The following is a 22,918-nucleotide window of genomic DNA, read 5'->3' on the forward strand; positions in this document are numbered from 1 at the left end:
TATTGAAATAGCCTAGATGCAGTGACTCCTCAGCAGAAATGAGCACCCAGATTGAGGTTTCCCACTGAATTGAATGACTCCGTGGAAAAATGGCTGATTCCAGATCTGGGACAAGAAATGTACAAGATGAACTTGACACATCTTTTGCCAGAAAGCAAGAGTAACAGGACACAGAAACCCTCTTACCAAAACCAGACAAACACATCACAAGAAAAGAGAACTACAGACAAATATCCTTTATAAACAGAGATGCAAAAGTCCTCAGCAAATATAATCGACCCTCATTTTTCTTAAATTCCATAGTTATGAATTCATCTATTTGCTAAAATTTACTTGTAACCCCAAAGTGAGTAGTCATGGCACTTTCACAGTCATTCACAGAAGTGAACAGAGCAGCAAAAAATTTGAGTTGCCTGACAGACGCATTCGTAGCTGAGGCCAAACAAGGTGACCCTCTGCCTTCTTGTTTCACCTCTCAGACTGTAAGTAAGTGTCCTTTTCAAGGTCTGTTTTGTGCCACATTTTTGCTTTATTGTGCTTTTTGTTAGTGATTTTGCATTTAAAATGGTCCTTAAGCATAGTGTTACAGTGTTGTGTAGTGTTTCTAAGTGTAAGAAGGCTGGGAGGTGCCTTGTGGAGAAAATACGTATGTTAAATAAGCTTCACTCAGACACGAGTTGTAGTGCTGTTGACCTTAAGTTCAATGTTAATGAATCAATGATATATATTAAATATCTTTAAACAGAAACACTCATCAAACAAGATTGTATTGCTTATTTGACAAAAATGTTGTGACCAGAGGCTTGCAGGAACATAACCCTTTATTTCTTCTAGGAGCAATGGGTCAGTATTCACTAATTCAGTGTTTACAGCAATTTTACAGAACATAATTACCACGAATAATGAGAATTGCCTGTACTGGCTGTCCCCAGGTTATGAACATCCAAGTAGCTGACAACTTGTACTTGCCCTTTAATGTTATGTAAATTTGCCCTCACTTTGAAATGGTTGAACCAACAACCCCTGCTCGCAACAAATTCATCACAATCACCTGCACTTGCTGCACATGCAGCTTTTAAATCATTGAAAAGGCTTTTCAGGCCTTTTCATGCACTAAAGTAAGGCTAAGTAAAAACCATACGCACCTGTTCCAACTTACCTATAAATTCGACTTAAAGACACAGGAATGGATCTCATTCTTAACCTGAGGACTGCCTGTACTAACAAGCCTAATTCAACAACATACAGAAAGGATTATATGCCATAACCAAGTGGGAGTTATCCCAGGAATTCAAGGTTGATTCAAAATAAGAAAAACAAACAATGTAATACACTATATTAATAAAACAAAGGAAAAAGACTACATAATCATCTAAATAGATTAAGAAAAAACATTTGCTAAAATGAGACTAGTGGTAGGGTATAGCCAGACAGAGATGGACCCTGGTATGTTGTGTACTATGAAGGCAGGACTCTGAAGGGTCCCTCCTGCCGGTGGAGAGATGTTGTCTTAATTAAGATAGTGTGAGGATCAGATTTTTTTTTTTTTAATAGGAAGATAACCCTGACAGCAATTTAAAGAAACAAAAAATAGTAGTACATCAGTGGTAATGGAGATGAAACCGTGCAGTTAATTACAGGAAAAATATATAGAAACATAATTAACAGGACTTTGTGACTCAATTAGATGTAGACATTCATGGAAAAGGAAGGGTCAGGAATGATTCTGAGGTTTTTAGATTGAGCAGCTCAGTGAATAATGACTGTACACCGGAGATAAGAAATACTAAGTGGATGATTATACCTAGAATGGTGAGAAGACCTTGGAGTGGGGGGAAGAGGGAGAAGGGAAGAGCCCTGTGCTCTCTCCATGGTGATCTATTTGACTTATTGTTGTCCTCCATGTATCTCTTCGTTATGAAGGTATGACTCTAATTAGAAGCAACAAGGTGTCTCAGTTATCTAGTGCTGCTGTAACAGAAATAACCACAAGTGGATGGCTTTAACAAAGAGAAATTTATTCTCTCACAGTCTAGTAGGCTGGAAGTCCAAATTTATGGCACCAGCTCCAGGGGAAGGCTTTCTCTCTCTGTCGGCTCTGGGGAAGGTCCTTGTCATCAATCTTCCCCTTGTCTAGGAGCTTCTCAGTGAAGGGACCCTGGGTCCAAAGGACATGCTATTCTCCTGGCACTTGTTTCTTGGTGGTATGAGGTCCCCTCATCTCTGCTCACTTCTCTCTAATATATCTCAAAAGAGATTGATTTAAGACACAACCTAATCTTGTAGATTGAGTCCTGCCTCATTAACATAACTGCCACTAATCCTACCTCATTAACATCATAGAGATAGGATTTATAACACATAGGAAAATCATATGAGATGACAAAATGGTAGACAATTACACAATACTAGGAAACATAGCCTAGCCAAATTGATACACATCTGGGGGAACACAATTCAATCCATAACACAAGGTAAAGGAAATGATAGAGCAGCTTGGAAGAACAACTTTTTATTTATACTGGACCTGAAAACTGCTTCTGTGGAATTCCTGTTTGTCAAAGGTATATTAATTTTAATGGTGATTTAATCTAATATTCCTTCAAATCTCAGTTGAAGGATTAATAAACTTTTTTTCGGCTGGTAAATAGAGCCTGCAATGACAATCCTCAGATGTTTTACCAAGAGTGAGAACATAATATAGACTCATGTCATTATTCCCAGCAGCCTCAGAAATGCAAAAGTAGGTGTAAGTACTGTATTTGAATATATTTGACCTTTCCATATCAAATAGAATAAGTTTTTCTAACATCTGTATAAATTTTTCTAATGTCATAATTGTTCTTCATTTAAATATTGTAAAAGGCTACTAGACATATGGATGGTCTTACTCACTCTTACCTCTACTCACTTTTCTGTGAAACCAGTATATGTCTTAGGTACCTGGACTTTTTAACCATTCAAGCTGTATGACCAAACAATAAATTTAGACTCTTCACCACAGGGAGAAATGTGTTATTTGGAGGAAGAGTGATGTATAACATAATGATACTTAATTTTGACAGTTCAAACTTGTCAGTTTTTCATATGTACAAAATTATTCTTTTTTTAGTATAATTTTATTCATGTTATCGTCAAGAATATACGCAGCAAAACTATGTCAATTCAACCATTTCTACATGTATAATTCAGTGACATTGATTACATTCTTTGAATTGTGCAACCATTCTTACTTCCTTTTCTGAGTTGTTCCTCCCCTATTAATATAAATTCACTGCCCCCTGAGGTTTCTTTCTTATCTTTCAAGTTGCTATTGTCACTTTGATCCCATACAGATAGTTCTTAAAAGAGCATAATGCAGGCATTTTTACCCGTTAAGCTAAACTATTGTTTGGTATTAAGACGACTTTGGGGGTTATTTTTGGTTTAAAGTTTAAAGATTGTCTCAGGGCCATAGTCTCAGGGGTTCATCCAGCCTCCACGGCTCCAAAAAGTCTGGAGTCCATGAGAATTTGAAATTCTTTTCTGCAATTTCCCCCGTTTGATCAGGATTCCTCTATAGAATCTTTGCTCACAACAGTCAGTAATGGTAGCCAGGCACCATCCAGTTCTTCTGGTCTAATGGCAAAGGAGGCAGTTGTTCATGGAGACAATTAGCCACACATTCTTTATCCTCCTCCTATTCCTGACTTTCCTTCTGCCTCTGTTGTTCCAGACAAACAGAGACCAGTTGTTTTGCTTGGATGGCCACTTGCAAGCCTTTAAGACCTGAGGCAGTATGCAGTGAACTAGGAGGTAGAACAGAGGCACTAAACATGTTAGTAGGCCAATTAACTGGGATGTTCCATGAAACTATGACTGGAAACCTTCAAACCAAGAAACCAAATCCCATGAGGTTCTTGGTTGCACATAAGCAGCCTCAGCAGCTACTTTTTTTTTTTTTTGGTCATTGTTGTACATATGTCTATCACACAACTTTTACTAATTCAACTTTTTACAGGTGTACAACTTATTGACAACAATTATTATGCAATAATCTGCTGTATAATCTTACCCTTAATCAATGTGGTATTTCCATCACCATTAACCCCCACCTTCCCCTTCCCTCCCGCCCCTGGTAACCACTAATAAACTTTGTTCTCTATGCATTTGCCTTTTCTTGGCTTTTTATATAAGTGAGGTCATACAATATTTGTCCATTTATGATAGACTTATTTCACTCAGCATAATGTCTTCTGGCCCCATCTATATTGCAGCATAAATCAAGACTTCATTTCTCCTACTGGCTGAGTAGTATTCCATTGTGTATATGTACATTTTGTTTATCCATTCATCTCTTGATGGGCGTTTAGGTTGTTTCCACCTTCTGGCTATTGTGAATAGTGCTGCAGTGAACACTGGTGTACAAGACTGTTCGCTTTCAAGTCTTTAGGGTATATACCTAGGAGTGGAATGGCTGGGTCATATGGTAGTTCTATTTTTAGTTTTTTGAGGAACTGCCACACTGTTTTCCACACCAGCTGTACCATTTTGCATTCCCACCAGCAATGGTTAAGTGTTCCAGTTGCCCACATCCTCACCAACATTTTTTATTTTCTGGGTTGTTTTTTTTTTTTTTGGTCTTTACTGTCCTAGCAGGAATGAAGTGGTATCTCATTGTAGTTTTGATTTGCATCTCTCTGATGACTGATAATGCTGAGCATCTTTTCATGTGTTTGATGAACATTTTAATGTCCTCTTTGGTGAAATGTCTATTCAAGTCCTTTGCCCATTTTATGATTGGGTTATTTGTCTGTTTTTTTTGTTGTTGTTGTTAAGTTGTCAAAGTTTTATATATTTTTTGGTGATTGGATTCTTGTCAGATATATGGTTTCTGAAGGTATTCTCCCAGTCAGTAGTTTGTCTTTTCACTTCTTTTGTAAAGACTTTTGATGAACAAAAGTTTTTAATTTTTATGAGATCCCCATTTATTTATTTTGTCTTTTGCTATTTGTGCTTTTGTTATTATATTAGATAATACATTGTTGAAAGCTAGGCCTAACAGCATTGCCCCTGCTTTTTCTTCTAAGAATTTTGTGGTTTTATTTTGCACATTTAGGTCCTTAATGCATTTTGAATTTGTTTTTTGTATAATGTAAAGCATGCATCCTGTTTCATTTTTCTGCATGTGGGAATCCAATTTTCCAAGCACCATTTATTGAAGAGACTCTTCTTTCCCCGTTGCATAAACTTAACACCCTTGTCGGAAATCAGTTGACCATAGATAGGTGGCTTTACTTCTTGACTGTCAATTCTATTTCATTGGTTTGTGTGTCTATTATTATACCAGTACCAGGCTGTTTTGATTACTGTAGCTGTATAATGTTTTAAATTCCTGCTTTGTCCTTCTCTTTCAACAATGCTTTAGCTATTTTGGGCTCTTGCCACTCCATATAAAGTTGGGAGTTGGTTTTTCTGTTTCTGTAAAGAAGGCTGTTGGAATTTTGATCGGGATTGCATTGAACCTATAGATTGCTTTGGGTAGTATTGACATTTTAACAATATTAAACCTTCCAATCCATAAACATGGAGCATCTTTCCATTTATTTAAGTCTTCTTTAATCTCTTTCAGCAGTGTTTTATAGTTTTCATCATATAAGTCCTCCACATCCCTGGTTAGATTTATTCCTAGGTATTTTATTCTCTTAGATGCGACTGTAAATGGAATTGTTTCCCTAATTTCCTTTTCAGATTTCTCATTGTTGGTGTATGGAAGCTCAGCCGATTTTTGTTGTTAACCTTGTAGCCTGCAACTTTGCTAAATTCCTCTGTTAGCTCTAGGAGTTTTCTTGCAAACTCTTTGGAATTTTCTGTATATAGGATCATATCATTTGTAAATAGAGATAATTACTCCTTTTCCACTCTGGATACATTTTATATCTTTTTCTTGTCTTACTGTTCTGGCTAGGACTTCTTATACAATATTGAGTAGAAGCAGTAAGAGCAGGCACCCTTGTCTTCTTCCTGATTTCAAGGGGAAAACTGTCAGTCTTTCTCCATTAAGTATAATGTTGTCTGTTGGCTTTTCATATATGCCCTGCATCATATTAAGGAATTTTTATTCTATTCCAACCTTCTTTAGGGTTTTCATCAAGAAACAGTGTTGGATTTTATCAAATGCTTTTTCTACATCAATGGAGATGATCATATGGTTCTTTTCCTTTGTTCTGTTGATGTGGTGTATTACATTGATGGATTTTCTAATACTGAACCATCCCTGCATTCCGGAAAAATCCCACTTGGTCATGCTGCTGTTAATATGCTGTTAGATTCTGTTTGTTGAGGATTTTTGCATCTGTATTCACAAGAGATATTGATCTGTAGTTTTCTTGTGATGTCTTTGTCTGGTTTGGGTAGCAGGGTTATGTTTGCTTCATAAGATGAATTATGGAGTATTCCTTCCTTCTCTATCTTTTGGAAGAGTTTAAACAGTATTGGTGACAACATATGCACAAGATTATTCTTTATAGTGTTGTTTGTGACAGCAGAATGTTCAAAATAATCTAAATGTGCATCTAAAGGATACTGGTTAAATAAACTATGCTACATTTAAATAGTGGAACATGCTAAATCAGTAAAAATAATTGTTGTTCTTAGGTGCTGTCAAGTCAATTTTCAACTCATAGCGACCCCATGTGACAGAGTGAAACTGCCCCATAGGGTTTTCTAGCCTGTAATGTTTACAAAAGCAGATTGCCAGGTCTTTCTCCCGTTCAGCATCTAGGTGGTTTTGAACCACCAGCCTTTCGATTAGCAGCTGAGTACTTAACCTTTGCACCTACAGCTCTTTATTTATTGATATAGAAGGCTCTCCAAGATATTATTAGGTGAAGAAAGAAAAGAAAAAAAGAAACAGTCTAGGACAGTGAAAAGGGTACGCTACCTTTTGTTGCAGGGGAATTTGTGTGTGTAAAACCCTGGTGGCGTAGTGGTTAAGAGCTATGGCTGCTAACCAAAAGGTCAGCAGTTCAAATCCACCAGGTGCTCCTTGGAAACCCTATGAGACAGTTCTACTCTGTTCCCTAGGGTCGCTGTGAGTTGGAATCAACTCGACAGCAATGGATTTGGTTTGATTTTGGTTTTACATGTGTCCATACTTTTGTAAACATGGACTATCAAGAAATCTCTGGAAATATACACAAGAAACTGGTAGCAGTGGTAGCCCCTTCAAGAGAAACTAACAGTAAAAGGAGATAGAATTACTTTTACTATTACAAATTCTTGCACCGTACAAATGCATGAAAATATTCCAAAAATAATCATTAAATTTCAAGAAATAATGTGGCAAGGATGGTGCCTTAGTTTCTTATTGTTGCTGTAATAGAAATAGTACAAGTAGGTGGCTTTATAGAATAGGAATTTATTTTCTCATAGTTTAGGAAACTAGAAGTCCAAATTCAGGACACCAGCTCTAGGGAAGGCTCTTTCTGTGTCGACTCTAGGGGAAGATCCTTGTCTCAGTTTCTGTAGCCCCAGCGTTCCTCAGTTTCTTGATGATCTTCAGGTGGCACTCCTCACCACCACCACCACCACCACCCCCTTTGTGCTTGCTCCTGTGTCTAATCTGCTATTTTTATAACTCAGAAGTGATTAGGTTTAAGACACACCCTACACTGATATGGCCTCACTAAAATAACAAAACCCTATTCCCAGACAGGATTATATCCACAGTTATAGAGGTTAGGACTCCAACACATATTTAGGGGACAGAGTTCAATCCGTAAGAGATGGGGAGAATTTGTCAGTTTGGGAATTGCTGCAGCTGAGATTCTTCATGGTTTCATATTCCTTGGTGCCTAATTAGAAAGTGTTTGCAGGATAGTAACTTTCAAAATTTTATCACTAAACTAAAAATATTGATCAGGACCAAAATTAAACTACCAAATTGATTTATTCAGAAGGCAAAACAAAGCCACTGTAAGACAGACTTTTCCATTAAAGATCTTATACTCCAGTCAAAAAATTAGAATATAAAGGTAATCTGACTGTGACAACTGTTGGGCTAAATTCAGCACAGTTGTTTCCTCTGACCCTTCTTACTTCAGTGTGTCATTGTTTCATGTGAGTTCTTCCCAAAGCTGTTCAATCAATGGAAAAGGAATTTTCCCAGCTAGAAAGACAATCTTCAGTCACGTGTGTATGAGAAGACAAAATAAACACAGAGAACATCTCAAGGATAATTGATGACTAATTTGGTTTTTTTATGAAATGAAGTATAAAATAAAACGCAAAGTTAATTTGTTGAGGTTTTTATTCAACTTGAGTATAAAATTTATACTAACACTGAATCTGACTCACCTAACTATAATTGATAGGGTTATGCTTTTTACAAGGAGCCCTGGTGGTGCAGTGTTTAATTGCTCAGCTGCGAACCCAAAAGTCAATGGTTTGAACCCACCAGCCATTCCCCTGGAGAAGATGTGTCAGTCTGCTTCCATAAATATCTGCAACCTTGGAAATCCTGTGGGGCAGTTCTACTCTGTCCTGTAGGGTTGCTGTGAGTTGGAAGTCGACTCAGTGGCGATGGGTTTGGTTTATGCCTTATACATTTTGCATATCAAATACCAATACAACAAATTAAAGTTTAAAATTTCTTCCATGGTTTAACAAATGTATACTGAAAGAATTTAAATATTCTTTTATAGATAATTATAATTGAAAATAACCCAAATTAATAAATTTAAGATTTATTTATAAGTTTTCTAAGACATCTCAGAAGCTCTAATCCTTATTGCTAGAATTTATGTAGGTAAGTTTATAGCATTATCAGACACTTAAAAGCAAAGATTAGTGAATTACCAGATAACTCTGGAATTCAAACTTTTAATGCTTAGGTTTACATAACTAACTTATACTGTTTCTTAGCTTAACTAAGTATTTTTCTATGAAATATAACCTTTGTAACAGCCTTGTTTTGGGCATCAACATTTTAGTCTTAGATGAAAAGATGAACAGAATAAAGAATGAACTCTTTTTTCTCTGGGTGGGCTATGTATAGATAGGTAGGTAGGTAGATACGCATTTATAGCTAAAGAAGTTTATTTCAGCGAATTTTATCTTCCTCCTTTGCTTTCTTTTCTTTTTTCTTCCTTCCTTCTTTCCTTCTTTCAAGCCAGGTTATTCTTTATGTCATTGGGACCTGGAGAATTCAACTATCTGTGCAGGCACATAGCATGGTTCAAGAGGCAAAACATTTGGATAAACTCTCTTTCATGTCAGTAAAAACATGAAGGACTCTTCTTTTTGCTTCTTGGTCTTATCTTGAGAATTCTATAGTACAAGAGCTCTTTAAGAGCAGAGAGTCATTTATATGATCTGTATAACATCTAATGCTCTATGAGCTGTAAAATATTTAGTGCTCAACATTATGACTATGCAGAGAACAGAGACTTTACACCCAATTTCTGAATACTGGACTGGGAACATTAAACTTTGATAATCCGCGTTATCTTTTCGAAATGGAGAATTAAGTTCCTATAATTATTTCTTCATTCACCTACGTGAATCAAATAAGCAATCTTTGGTCTTATCTGTCTACTGTAATCAGTTCCTTCAAAGAAGCATATATACTCATTCCTAAGAAGTACTTGAAATACATTCTGCCTTTAAAATGGATTTGTATATGCTTTATTAGTATTTCTTTTAAGTTTTTAAACTTACACCATATATCAGGTACTAAAGATTAGGTATCTTGTGTTCTAAGAAAATAACTAGCCAAAGTATACTTTCCCCTTACAGTCCTATTAAAGTCGACATGGAAAAGTTCCTGAACCAAATGAATAACATGCAGATGTTTTGCATACTCTCTGGGTATTCCTTTCTGCCCTTTCCTCTGTCATTCCCCTTTCTCAAGAGCTGCTTTGCAAAAGACTTTCCATTTGTCATGTAATACCACATAACATAAGAAAAATTGTCCTACATATTTTCAAGGTCACTGTAGGTCATCCCAGAAAAGAGAAATTTGATATCACATACAGTTTGTTGATAAGTACTTTCTTTGCTATCATTATACACTGGAGGGAGGAACTGGCTTAAAAGTGTGCATATATACTAGGTGAAAATGAAAAGACCCTAAATACTCAACAACATGGGACTCATTAAACATCCATTCAACTGCTTGCTAAGCAGCCAGTTAAAATTTTATTTTAGAATAATATTTAACAACGTGAAAAAAGTGTTTGTGATGATGATAATGTTAGCTAAAATTTATTGTGCTTTGATTTTATGCCAGGCACCTTTTTAAGTGTTTTGCTTATATTAACTCAGTTGGTTAATCCTCACAACAGTCTTAGGAGGAGAAAATATTGTTATTCCCATTTCAAAGGTAAGGAAACTGAGGCTCTGAGCATGTAAGTAGCTTGCCCAAGGTTAGATAGATGGTACGAGGCAGAGCTAGAAGTCATACCCAGGCAGTCTGGCTCCAGAGCCTTTGCTCAGGCATCATTACCTGAAAAAAATGCCAAAGAAAATCTTTATGAAGTTTTTTATGGAACTAGACAAAATGTTTTAAATTCATCTAGAAAAGAGAATATATTAAAGATAGCAATCAAATTTTGAAAAACTAGAATTGGTGATGGGGATGGGGTGGGGAGAGGGAGAAAGAAACAACGTATCTCACCAGATATCAAATACACTATAAGATACAGCAATTGTAGAAGTACTGTATTGTAATAGAAATAGACAAATCAATCAGAAGAGTGTGCCACTTTGTATGCCCATAGGGAATAGATTGAATGGATATACCTAAATATTAACAGTGATCTATCACTGAGTAGAGGGATGACAGGTGATTTTTCTTTTCTTTTTTATTCTGTATTTTTTAGATTATCTATAGTGAACATTTCGAAATCATACCATATTAGCAAGTTTATTTTCAGTGCACATTCTTAAGGTTTTAACAGTCATTAGTAACATATACTGCTATTTGATTTTCATGTGTAGTGTACCCTACATTTTCTCAATTGCTTGCCCTGCATAGTGAATTCTCTAAAATGTTGGATATATTAGTCACTTATTCAGGACTTAAATTGGCCAGTCAGACAGGATCACCAATCCAGTCCTCCTTTTTGGTAAATATGGAGAAAAGGGTTGAGGCGAAGGTAAATGGAGCTAAGGTTGAGGAGAAGGATTTCAGAGGCTTTGACTTGTTTTCACAACTTAAATTGTTTATTGATGGTGTTAAGAAAAGCTATTGAATTTTACATATGTAGCTTCTGTCTGTTCACCTTACTGAATTCTATTGTAAGTTGTAATTGTTTTTCAGTTGATTCTCTTGAGTTTTCTGGGTGAAAAATCATTTCATTTACAAATAGTGATAACTGTTTCCCCTAATGCTTATGGTCTGTATGTTATATAAACCACCAAACCAAACCCATTGCTATCAAGTCAATTCCAGCTCATGGCAATCCTATAAAACAGAGTAGAACTGCTCCATAGGGTTTCCAGAGAGCAACTGGTGGATTGTAACTGCCGACTTTTTGGTTAGCAGCCGTAGCTCGTAACCACTGTGCTCTGGAATACTGTATAGTTGTTTAAAGGGATGAGTAGATTCTTACATAGTAACATGGCAAGATAGCTTCTGTATATCATAAAGTGAAAAAATGAAGTTAGAGAGTCCTAAATGTAGAATCCAGTCTTTATTTACAAAAACAAACAGTGCTTAAAGTGCTTAATTTTGGGAGATTGCCTCTCCCCAAAAACATTCCTGTACCAATGTAGGTGCCTAAACTTTTTTTGCCCAATATCCACAGAAATCCTGTTTCATTTATTTTATTGCAAACAGGATTAATTTTTCTTTCTTTTTTTTTTTATTGAAACTTTTAAAGCATCTGTTACTTTATAGTGTGTTATAGAAATTCTATCTAAATGTAACCTTATGAATCATTTCTTCTTAGACACAAAATCGAATGAAGCTAATGGCCGACAACTATGAGGATGACCACTTCAGATCCTCCCATTCCAATCAAACCAATCATAAACCCTCCCCAGACCAGGTAAGACTGCTCTTGAGTGTTTTATAAAAACTACCGTGCTTATATTTTGGTGTATTTTATACCAGCATGTTGCAAATTCTAGGGTATAAATTATATTCTAATATAAAGTTAGAAAAATAAAAATAAATAGCCCATTCAGTTTCTGAAAACTTCACTTTTTTTTTTTTTTTTAAGAAAACCACAGATTTACTTTTTGTATAGCAAGGTGGTAATTCTGAATATTTTAAGAACAAATACGCTGAAGATTGATGATGATGATAAAGAATCCTTGAATTGGGTTTCAAAAAAATTTTAAACTCATTGAGGCATACTAATTTGTAGTTGTCCAAGTTTTCTTATCAAAGAAACAGTACCATACTAGAAAAACAAGACTCTTTCCTTATGAGCTCAGTGAGCAGTAACTCTTGTTTGTTAGTGGTAACTTTTGTTTAATTGCAAATTTTAAATTTCTACTCATCCTCTCTGAAAACTGAAGGTTTAAACTTAGCCTCCTTACTCCATTTCCTTGGTGGATCCCTCCAGCATATGTCATTCTCAAGGAAAATTGTTACCCTCAACCCTTCAATGCGACAAAGGCATTGATGAATCTAAAGGGAACCATATCCAACTCCAGCAATTTGGAAGAAGGGAGCTCTCCCAGAATCTTGAAAGTGATGGATGGTTTAGAGTGGTGAACAGATTCCCTCATATCCCATTGCCAAAAATCAGATCTCAACATCTCCGTCACACCCAGTCTTAAAATATATAGCTGAGGGGAAAAAAATAATAGTTAAGTAATTATATCCATATGACTAAAAAGTCAAGGAAGACTCCCCTGTTAACCATCTCTAGTAAACAACAGCTATAGCATTGTGTTAGGAGAAGCAGCAGAAATATTTCAGATGAAAGCACCAATGATATCAAAATTGCAAGTTTTTCTAAGATTCAGAAAGTATAGTCCTAGTGTGATGACATTTAGTAAACCAGTTGAAGCAAGCCTTATATTTTAGTGGGAAAGCAGTACCAATCTTTAATACTGGCAAAATGGAGAACTGTCTGCTGGTGTTAGCAACATTTTCCTGCCAAGAAATCACTTTGCTTTCTCTGCCTGCTTCCTGATGCATGGAATTAAATTTATCTCAGTGTGTATAGTATACATTCAAATCCTTTCCTTGAAAAAGTTTTGATAATAGATAAAGAGGGAATCGGATGCCTGGGATTAGGGAGAGGCAAAAAGAGATGGGAAAAGGTTGAAGAAAAGAGAAAACATAAAGAAAAGCTTTCGATTTGATAATTTTGCCCAGATATAGCCCTGGGATAGAGAAGGCATTTTGGAAAGATAGGAAGAGTAGAAATTTAATGACAAACTAAGTACTAATTTTAACAGTTTAGGGAATTAGAATTCAGTATAAAAAGAGTCAAGAAATTAGAAACCATTTTCTTCTACATTTTCTTTAAATACTAACCAATTCTTTTTCATTCCCATGCTGCTCTGGGGCATTGTTCCCTTTGTCATCTCTCTCTCAATAGGATGAGGAGGAGGGTATATGGGCATAGCCAATCAGATGCTCTTAGTTCAGCCATTTTGTTCAGAACGGTGAGAAACAGCTTTCCTTAACTATAGAAATGTTTTTTTGTTTGTTTTATTTAATTTATTTTACACAATCACTATCACATCTTGTTTCTATGTAATTCATGAAATCCCTCTGTGTTTTCTTTTCACATGATTTTTGTGTGTATTGCTGTGCTTCTGACATAGTGGGGTTTAGATTTTGTGGCTTTTTTTTTTTCTTGTTGTATGTTAATGACCACTTTTATAATTTCCTTTTATGCATTTTTTTTGGAGAACTTCCAGGGCATATAACTAAATTTCTCCAGTTGTGATTTTATTAATAAATTGCCTTATCTAAGGTGATTTTTTACAGTGTCCTGGTAAGAATTATAATTACTACATCAAATTAGAACTAGAAAATTGATCACATACTCTACCATTAACCTAGGTTTAGGATATACTTTTTATGATAATTAATTGTGAATATATAGTCTTTTTTAAAAATCTGAACTATGGATTAAAACTTCCTTTTGTTTCTACTGTAGAAGAAGGCTCTGAATTCTCAGGGTCAGTACTAGTAATTCATATGGAGTGCCTACCTAGAGCTTTGAAATTACTTTCAAACTATCTCTAAAAATAAGGAGGAGCAAAGAAGTAAAGGAAGACTTTTTTTAAAGTCGGTGTAGAGAACTCTTTTTCTTCTTCATGGATTGCTGCTGTGTTAAACAGTTGCCAGGACACTGTCTAGATTCTCCTTTCCAGACCAATTGGCTGGAAAATATAGTCCAGCTGTGGCAGCATCTCCCTTTGATCTGATGCCCTGGAGGTTTGACTAAGGAAATCCTTTTCTTAGAAAAAATAATAATTATGATTAATAAGTTAACACATATTGGTGGCCTTGCACTCTCTCGATTCACTGCCTATTAGTGAGCCCACTTTTTTGGAGTCAGTTCTCCCTGAAATGTCTGTGTCTTGGTGTTAAACTGCTGAGGACATGTGTAACCCTCTCACTAGTGAACACAGCCAAGAAGGATGATGAGGTAAGTTCTGGAAAGGAGCATACACTGTGAAGATGGGAAGTTTTCCAAATGACTTTATCCTGAGAATGTGAAAGAAGGTGAAATGTGCAGTGGGAACCAAAAAGATCTTTGAGTTAGAATGTTGCATGCCAGAGAAAGCTAAAGCTGAGAAAATGAGTGTACTAATTCTCTTTATCTATACTCTACAAGGATGAATATTTGTCTTCATGACGCATGTGGGGTCCATACAGTAGTTGGATATAGTTCACCAGTCTCTTACTTAGAAATGAACTTGTTTCTGCCTTGTCTATTTTGGCAGAGCATAGGAGCTTCTTAGCATGCCTCAGCAGGAAACACCCCTACACATGCATGAGCAGGATCGTATTTTGATTGCAAACCCTTTTTTAGCCAATGAGAGGAAGCATGTTAGTGTTCTGGGAAACAAAGCTCATAGATAACATCACATCACCCAGGAGACTGAAAAATTAGCAAACCCTAGCATAGACTTGTTCCTGAAGTCTCCATTTTCCTTTCTACTGCTACCATAATAGAGTAACTCTTAGCAAGAGTTCAAATGCTGTTTATTTTGCTTTTCCCAATTATTGCACTATTGAGCTTACCGTACTAAATATTAACTGCCTTGGGTTTAACACAGTACAGTCACAGTTAGCTGACCATAGCTAGAGTTTCCATGACAGTGTTTCAAAGTTAGTAAAATGCTACAAACATCATGAGAGTTTTACCTAAAGAAATATGTGAGTGACCCATAAACACTGCAAAGTCTTGACTTGCTATCCAGTTTCCTTTACTTGTTTCCTTGCTAATTCTACAGAGCACAGATTTTTCTTAGCAAAATTTTACACTTTTGAAATTTGTGACTTACCCTTATCAAATATTAGAATGTAAATATTGTGCAACTAAAACATTTTATAAGACACCAGTGGATACTGACAAAGAATGAGCATTACTGGGTAAATCAGTACTCAGCTAGGAAGAGAATCATAGAGTTATCGAACTGAAAGGGATTTTGGAGTTAGACCATTTCTTGAGAGGTGATAGAGCGTAGTGGTAAAGCATGTAGGCTTTGCCAGCACAACTTGTACAAGGCAAGGTCCTGGAAGCTCCATAGACACATCCAAACTCCCTGAGGGACTGAATTGCTGGACTGAAGTCTGTGAGAACCATGGTCTTGGGGAACATCTAGCTCAATTGGCATAACACAGTTTATAAAGAAAATGTTCTACATTCTACTTTGGTAAGTAGCATCGGGGGTCTTAAAAGCCTGTGAGCGACCATCAAAGATACTCCACTGCTCTCACCCCTTCAGGAGCAAGGAAGAATGAAGAAAACTAAAATACAATGGAAAGATTAGTCCAAAGGACTAATGGACCACAACTACCATGGCCTCCACCAGACTGAGTCCAGTACAACTAGATGGGGCCCGGCTATCAATACTGACTGCTCTGACAGGGATCACAATAGAGGGTCACAGACAGAGCTGGAGAAAAATGTAGAACAAAATTCTAACTCAAAAAAAGACCAGACTTACTGGCCTGACAGAGACTGGAGAAACTCCGAGAGTATGTCCCCCGGATACCCTTTTGGCTCAGTAATGAAGTCACTCCCGAGGTTCACCCTTCATCCAAAGATTAGACAGGCCCTTAAAACAAAATGAGACTAAAGAGACATACCAGCCCAGGGGCAAGAACTAGAAGGCAAGAGGGGACAGGAAAGCTGATAATACGGAACCCAAGGTCGAGAAAGGAGAGTGTTGACATGTCATGGGATTGTTAACCAATGTCATAAAACAATATGTGTACTAACTGTTTAATGAGAAGCTAGTTTGTTCCGTAAATCTTTATCAAAAGTACAATTAAAAAAAAAAAAGAATGTAGGCTTTGGAGCTAGAATGCCTATGTTCAAATCCTAACACCACCACTCGTTCACCTGTGACCTTGGTATACTCTCTGCACTTCAGTTTCCTCATCTTTAAAATGGAGGCTGTTACACAATACAGGGGAAACTAGCACAACGTGTACAAGGAAAGGTCATGGAAGCCCCACAGACACATCCAAACTCCCTGAGGGACTGAATTGCTGGGCGGAGGGCTCTGGGGACCGTGGTCTCGGGGAACATCTAGCTCAATTGGCATGACACAGCTTATAAAGACAATGTTCTACATTCTACCTTGGTGAGTAGCGTCTGGGGTCTTAAAAGCCTGTGAGCGGCCATCTAAGATACTCCACTGGTCTCATCCCTTTGGAAGCAAGGGACAATGAAGAGAACAGGATACAAGGAAAAGATTAGTCCAAAGGACAAATTGTCCACAGCTACCAAGGCCTCCACCGGACTGAGTCCAGTACAGCTAGATGGTGCCTGGCTACCACCACTGACTGCTCTGACCAGGATCACAACAGAGGGTTCTGGACAGAGCTGGAGAAGGATGTAGAGCGTAATTCTAACTCACAAAAAAAAAGACCAGATTTACTGGCCTAAAGGAGACTGGAGAAACCTCGAGAGTATGGTCCCCAGACACCCTTTTAGCTCAGTGGTGAAGTTACCTCCAAGGTTCACTGTTCAGCCTGGGAGTAGACAGCCCCGTAAAACCAAATGAGACTAACGAGGTACAGGAGTCCAGTGACAAGGGCCAGACGGCAGAAGGGGACAAGGAAGCTGGTGATAGGGAACACAAGATTGAGTAAGGATATTGTTGATGTGTTGTGAGATTGTTAACCATTGTCACAGGGCAACATTTGTAGTAACTGTTAAATGAGAAACTATTTTGTTCTGTAAGCCTTCATCTTAAGTGACAATAACAGCACAACTGGAAGAGCGTAGTCAATGTCACTGAACTGTGTATGTAGAAATTTTTGAAACGGTGTATCTTTGGCTATGTGTAGTTTCACCAAAAAAAAAAAAAGAAAGGTTGAGAATTTAGAGGGTTAATATGTTGTGGGGTTGTTAACCAATGTCATAAAACAACATGTGTACTACTGTTTCATGAGAAACTATTTGTTTTGTAAGCCTTCACCTGAAGTACATTAAAATATTAAAAAAAAAAAAAATGGAGGCTGTTGTGAGAAGTAAATGAGTTATGAGTGGCCATGTAGCAACGGAGTTTGGAGCCAAACTGCACAGCGGCTTTGAATCCAGGTTCCTCCACTTACTCTGTGACCTTGGGAAAGTAAACTCTCTGAACCCCAGTTTCTTTATCTGTAAAAGGAGTTTATTAATAGTACCTACTTCATAGGATTGTTGGCAAGATTAGATCAGTTAATATACATGTAAAATGCTTTGAACAGTGCCTTCCACATAGCAAGTACTCTGTGTGCTGGTACTATCTTTGTTGTTGCTGTTGTCAACGTAGGTCCATCTCCAGGAAATGATAAGCTTTCAGTAAATGTTAGTTACTATTATAATCGATATCAGTATCTAGTCCAGAACCCTCATTTTATAGGTAAGAGTGCAAAACAAAGATTGGAAGTTGTAACTTTAAGGTCGCCAGGCATTTCTGTGGCCTGGAAGGAGAGACTCGTAGCTTGACAGTGAAAGAGATATCGAGAACATATTAATGATCATATCTCCCTTTTCATGGCCAAAAGTTTAATCTCCTGTACGATGAAGAATTTTTCCTTTGGGAGAGCGTCTTGGATTCTGTAAAGAATCCAAGTAACCCTCCTGAGACACACAGAATGTATGAGACCAAGGGTTACCTCCACTTAGAAAAAAATAACAAAGTCCTTTCTCTCTTCCCTCAGCCTATAGAAAAATCTTCGTGAAGTGTAAATCAGCTAGTTTCCTCTCACATTTCCATCTGCTCTTTTCAGACACTCCTTTCAGATGTTCCGAATTCAGTAGTTAAGTCAGATTTGAGGATGATTTAATAATGGTTCTGTAACCATTCAGTAAGTCAGTTGAATACATTTCTAGCATGTTTAAATAAATTGTAGCATGTTTAAATTGCTTTGGGTCTAATTGCCATCAGATCTGGTTATTTGGCATTATTGCTGACTCATAGAACAGACTATCTAAATTAGCTATCCCTGCCACTCTTTTTATCCCTTCTTCTTTTGTCTTTCTTTTCTGTCTTCATCCCTTATAGTATGAGGACAGGGACTTTGACATGTTTGCTTTTGTATTCCCATCACCTAGAACAATACCTAGTATACAATAGGGCCTCAGTAAATGTATATTGACTGAATGAATGAACTTCTGAGTTGATGAAATCCAAAGAAGAAACCAAGAGCATAGCATTTGCTTAGTTTTAATATCACCATTACCTGCTAGTACAAGAAAATGAAGTTTAGAAAGGGTAGATAGGAAAAGTGTCTTGAAACAAAAGAACTCTAGAGAAATGTTGAAAATATAAAAGAAAGCCATAATTAAGTCCTCGAATTTGGCTCCCGTAAACTTCATGAGAAATAAAATGGAGTCGAGAATAATTCAGAAATCCTTCCTGTTTGGTAACTGAACACCCTTCAGGTAGAAGATTTTCTTCTCTTAGTAACCTGTAGCTCAGAGCCATTAAGAAGAGCTGGGAGCATAGTAGGTACCATGACCTGTGTTTTTTCTGGTCTTCGTCCTGTGGAAGCAGTTTATGTAAACTGGTCCCAGACCCCTCAAGTAAAGTATGCACCTACCAAGGGCCTTGGCATTGGTCTTAGTGTAAGAACATTCCACTGACTAAATCTGAAGAATGGGTTTCATGCCTATTAGATCAAAACTGCAGTGTTCCAAAACAGGATTCAGACCAGTATGTTAAAAAAAACTTTTTTTTTTCTAAATTAGGGGTGATGTAAATATTAACACAAGCTTTTAAGATGAGTGTTTCTTTCTCTTTTGACATTTCATGTCTATTTATCCTACTTGGGTTGTCCACATAGTCTCCCTATCAGTTTGAAACATCCTAAAATTATTCTGTTTATAATAGTGCTACAGTGGGAGTCTCTTCTTTCTCTGGAGAATATATCTGTGGAAGGGAGGTGTTAAATCATCTTGCAGAATTGAACAGAGTAATAAATTGGAATATTTTGTCAGTATGGAGAAAACAATTGGTCCAGTAAAGTATTATAGCATCCTCAATAATTATGAGGACCAGTTTTTGACATATAACAAACAACAGGGAAGGAACAATTTGACTCTGTATTTTCGTAAGTGGATTAGAGATTATTTTACAAGAGGCTTCTTTCCTGAAAAGCTTGGAAAAGCCAGTAGAATTCAAGAAACAGGAGGATCATAGCTGCAGAGAAATGGGATGGAGAAAAGAAATATTTAGTAAACCTTAATTATGGGCCATAGGGTTTTCATAGCTGCAACAATGGACTCAAACATACGACCAATCTCGAAGATGGCACAGGACCAGGCAACGACAATTACAGGCCATTTTCATATCTGTTATCTCTTATTTAATTTTCATATGCACCCTAAGAAGAACATGTTGTTTTCCCCTTTTTATAAAAAAGGAAACAGAACTCAAAGAAATTCAGTAATTCAAGATTACTCAGTCTACAAGTGGCAGACATTTAAACCCAAGACTGGTCTAACTCCAGATCCAATGGTCTTTCTAGTATCACATGGAAAGAAGGAATCTTCTACTTCCCAATCTAGTTCCTTGGGCATAGTAGACACTCAGTAGACACATGTTGGATTGAATTGTATGCCTCTGTGGGAAAAATAACAAAACTGCTTTTACTGTTAAGGAACTGCCAAGATAGTCCCTTAATAAAAGGCACTTACAGTAGGTTTCTGACATCACTTGACTGATACATTTTTTAAATTAATCTTTATTTATGAAAAAGAAAATACTTAGAATGCTAAGAATATAAGAGAATTATTTAAATTGACATTTATTAAAAACTTTTAGCAAATATTATGATTATATTTAAACCAAACCTGCTGCAGTTGAGTCAGTTCCAACTCATAGCATGATTACATTTAGAAGCATCTAATTTAATGGAATAAGAATTCTAGCAATCACCGCTATACTAGAAAATGTAATGAAAATAACCCATTCACTATAATAACAAAATTACAAGGTCCTTGTCTAGTTATCTAGTGCTGCTATAACAGAAATACCACTAGTGGATGGCTTTAACAAACAAATTATCTTTTCCCAGTTTAAGAGGCTAGAAGTCCAAACTCAGAGCAGACTAGAGGAAGGCTTTCTGTCTCTGCCGGCTCTGGAGGAAGGTCTTTGTCTCTGCCACTTCTGCTTCCTGGTTCTTTGGAGATCTCCATGTGTCTTGACATCGATCTTACCCCATCTCCCTTCTTCTTGTTTAATCTCTTTTATATCTCAAAAGAGATTGACTCAAGATACACCCTATGCTAATCTTGTCGATTAACATAACAAAGGCAGCTAATTCCCAAATAGAATTATAACCACAGGCACAGAGGTTAGGATTTACAACACATATTTTGGGGGGACACAGTTCAATCCATAATACTACTATACTGTATGCTTTATGGACTATAATATACAATAGTTAGTATAATAAGATATAGTAGTACATACTAGTTTCAGATTTGAAAGCTCTATGAACATTATCAAGATGGACAGATTTGTCATACTGTGGTGGTTTGCGTATTGCTATGATGCTGGAAGCTATGCCACTGGTATTTCAGATACCAGCAAGATCACCCATAATAGACAGGTTTCAGCAGAGCTTCCAGACTAAGACAAAGAAAAAAGACCTGGCAATGTACTTCCAGAAAGTAACTGTCTTGGTCATCTAGTGCTGCTATAACAGAAGTACCACAAGTAGATGGCTTTAACAAAGAAAAATTTATTTTCTCACAGTCTAGTAGGCTGGAAGTCCAAATTCAGGGCGTCAGCTCCAGGGGAAGGCCTTCTCTCTGTGTTGGCTCTGGAGGAAGGTCTTTGTCATTAATCTTTCCCTGGACTAGGAGCTTCTCTGCACAGGAACCCCGGGTCCAAAGGACGTGCTCTGCTCCTAGCTACTTATATGGTGGTATGATGTCCCCGCTCTCTGCTCACTTCCGTTTCCTTTTATCTCTTGTAAAATAAAGGGTGGTGCGGGCCACACCCCAGGGAAACTCCCTTTACATTGGATCAGGGATGTGACCTGAGCAAGGGTCTTGCATCCTACCATAATCCTCTTCAACATAATCCAGTCTTGTCTCATTACACGGGCAGAGATTAGGATTTACAACATATAGGAAAATTATATCAATCACAAAATGGAGGATGACCACACAATACTGGGAATCACAGCCTAATCAAGTTGACACATATTTTTGGGGGACACAATTCAATCCATGACAGTAGCCAGTGAAAATCCTATGGACCACTATAGAATATCGTTCGATATAATGCTGAAAGATGAGTCCGTTATGTTGGAAGACACTCAAAATGCACAGTGACCACAACCATAAACTCCAGCATACCAATGGTGAAGATGGTGCAGGACCAGGCAATCTTTCATTCTGTTGTAAGGGGGGTCTCTGTGAGTCAGAGCCAACTCAACAGCAACTAACAACAACATGAACGTTATCATAGGAATGGAATGTTGCTTTTATTTCCAAATTATAATCATGTCTAAAACACTTTGCCCCAATTTTTCTCACCATGTCTATCTTTGTACCTCTAAATTCATTTTCTCTTTCTTTATAATTTAGGATGGTTTGTGACTGAGCCAGTTTCCATCTCCCATTTTTTCTTATAAAGACATTTCTGTGCTATAGAAGCATTATAACTGTTGGGATTCTTCAAAATAGCTACCTCTGCCCTCCTTCTGATAGCCCGCTAGGACACTGAGACCCCCCAAGGAGCTGCAACACAGGGATATTCCAGGCAAATTTATTTATATATTTTATTCCCAACTAGGATTTCTTTGATCACTGGTCACCAACCTAGAAGAATCTCATATCCCCTTTCACCTACTCTTTTTCTGAAAGTCAAGAGTCTTCCGAAACTGGATGGCCATTGAGATAGTGGCACATCTAGTCCCATTTTCCCATTAAGGAGCCCTGGTGATGCAGTGATTAAGTGTTGTTCAGCTGCTAACCAGAAGCTTGGTGGTTTGAACCCACCAGCCGCTCCGTAGGAGAAAGATGTGGCAGTCTGCTTCTGTAAAGATTACAACCTTGGAAACCCTGCGGGGCAGTTCCACTCTGTCCTATAGGGTCACTATGAGTCGGAATTGACTTAGTGGCAGTGGGTTGTTTTTTTGTTTTGGAGTAACAAATAAGAAAGGAGAATGCCTCACCATATCTGCTTCTTTTTTTTTTTTTTTTAATGTAATATCACATCCTACCTATGAAACTAACAAAATACATTTCTTTTTGTTCCCCTATACAGCAGATATATATATATA

At 37.1% G+C, this 22,918-nt stretch overlaps 1 protein-coding gene across 1 annotated transcript in view; it reads left to right on the top strand.

Annotated features, from left to right (window-relative positions):
• ERC1 (ELKS/RAB6-interacting/CAST family member 1) overlaps positions 1 to 22,918 on the top strand; it is a 541,536-nt gene that overhangs the window by 446,561 nt on the left and 72,057 nt on the right. Inside the window, exon 17 of the mRNA XM_004381205.2 lies at positions 11,934 to 12,032. Coding sequence (XP_004381262.1) covers positions 11,934 to 12,032 — 99 coding nt within the window. The remainder of the gene's footprint in view (positions 1 to 11,933; positions 12,033 to 22,918) is intronic.

Source organism: Trichechus manatus, unplaced genomic scaffold (assembly GCF_000243295.1).
Source record: "Trichechus manatus latirostris isolate Lorelei unplaced genomic scaffold, TriManLat1.0 scaffold00081, whole genome shotgun sequence".
Taxonomy (NCBI): Eukaryota; Metazoa; Chordata; class Mammalia; order Sirenia; family Trichechidae; genus Trichechus; species Trichechus manatus.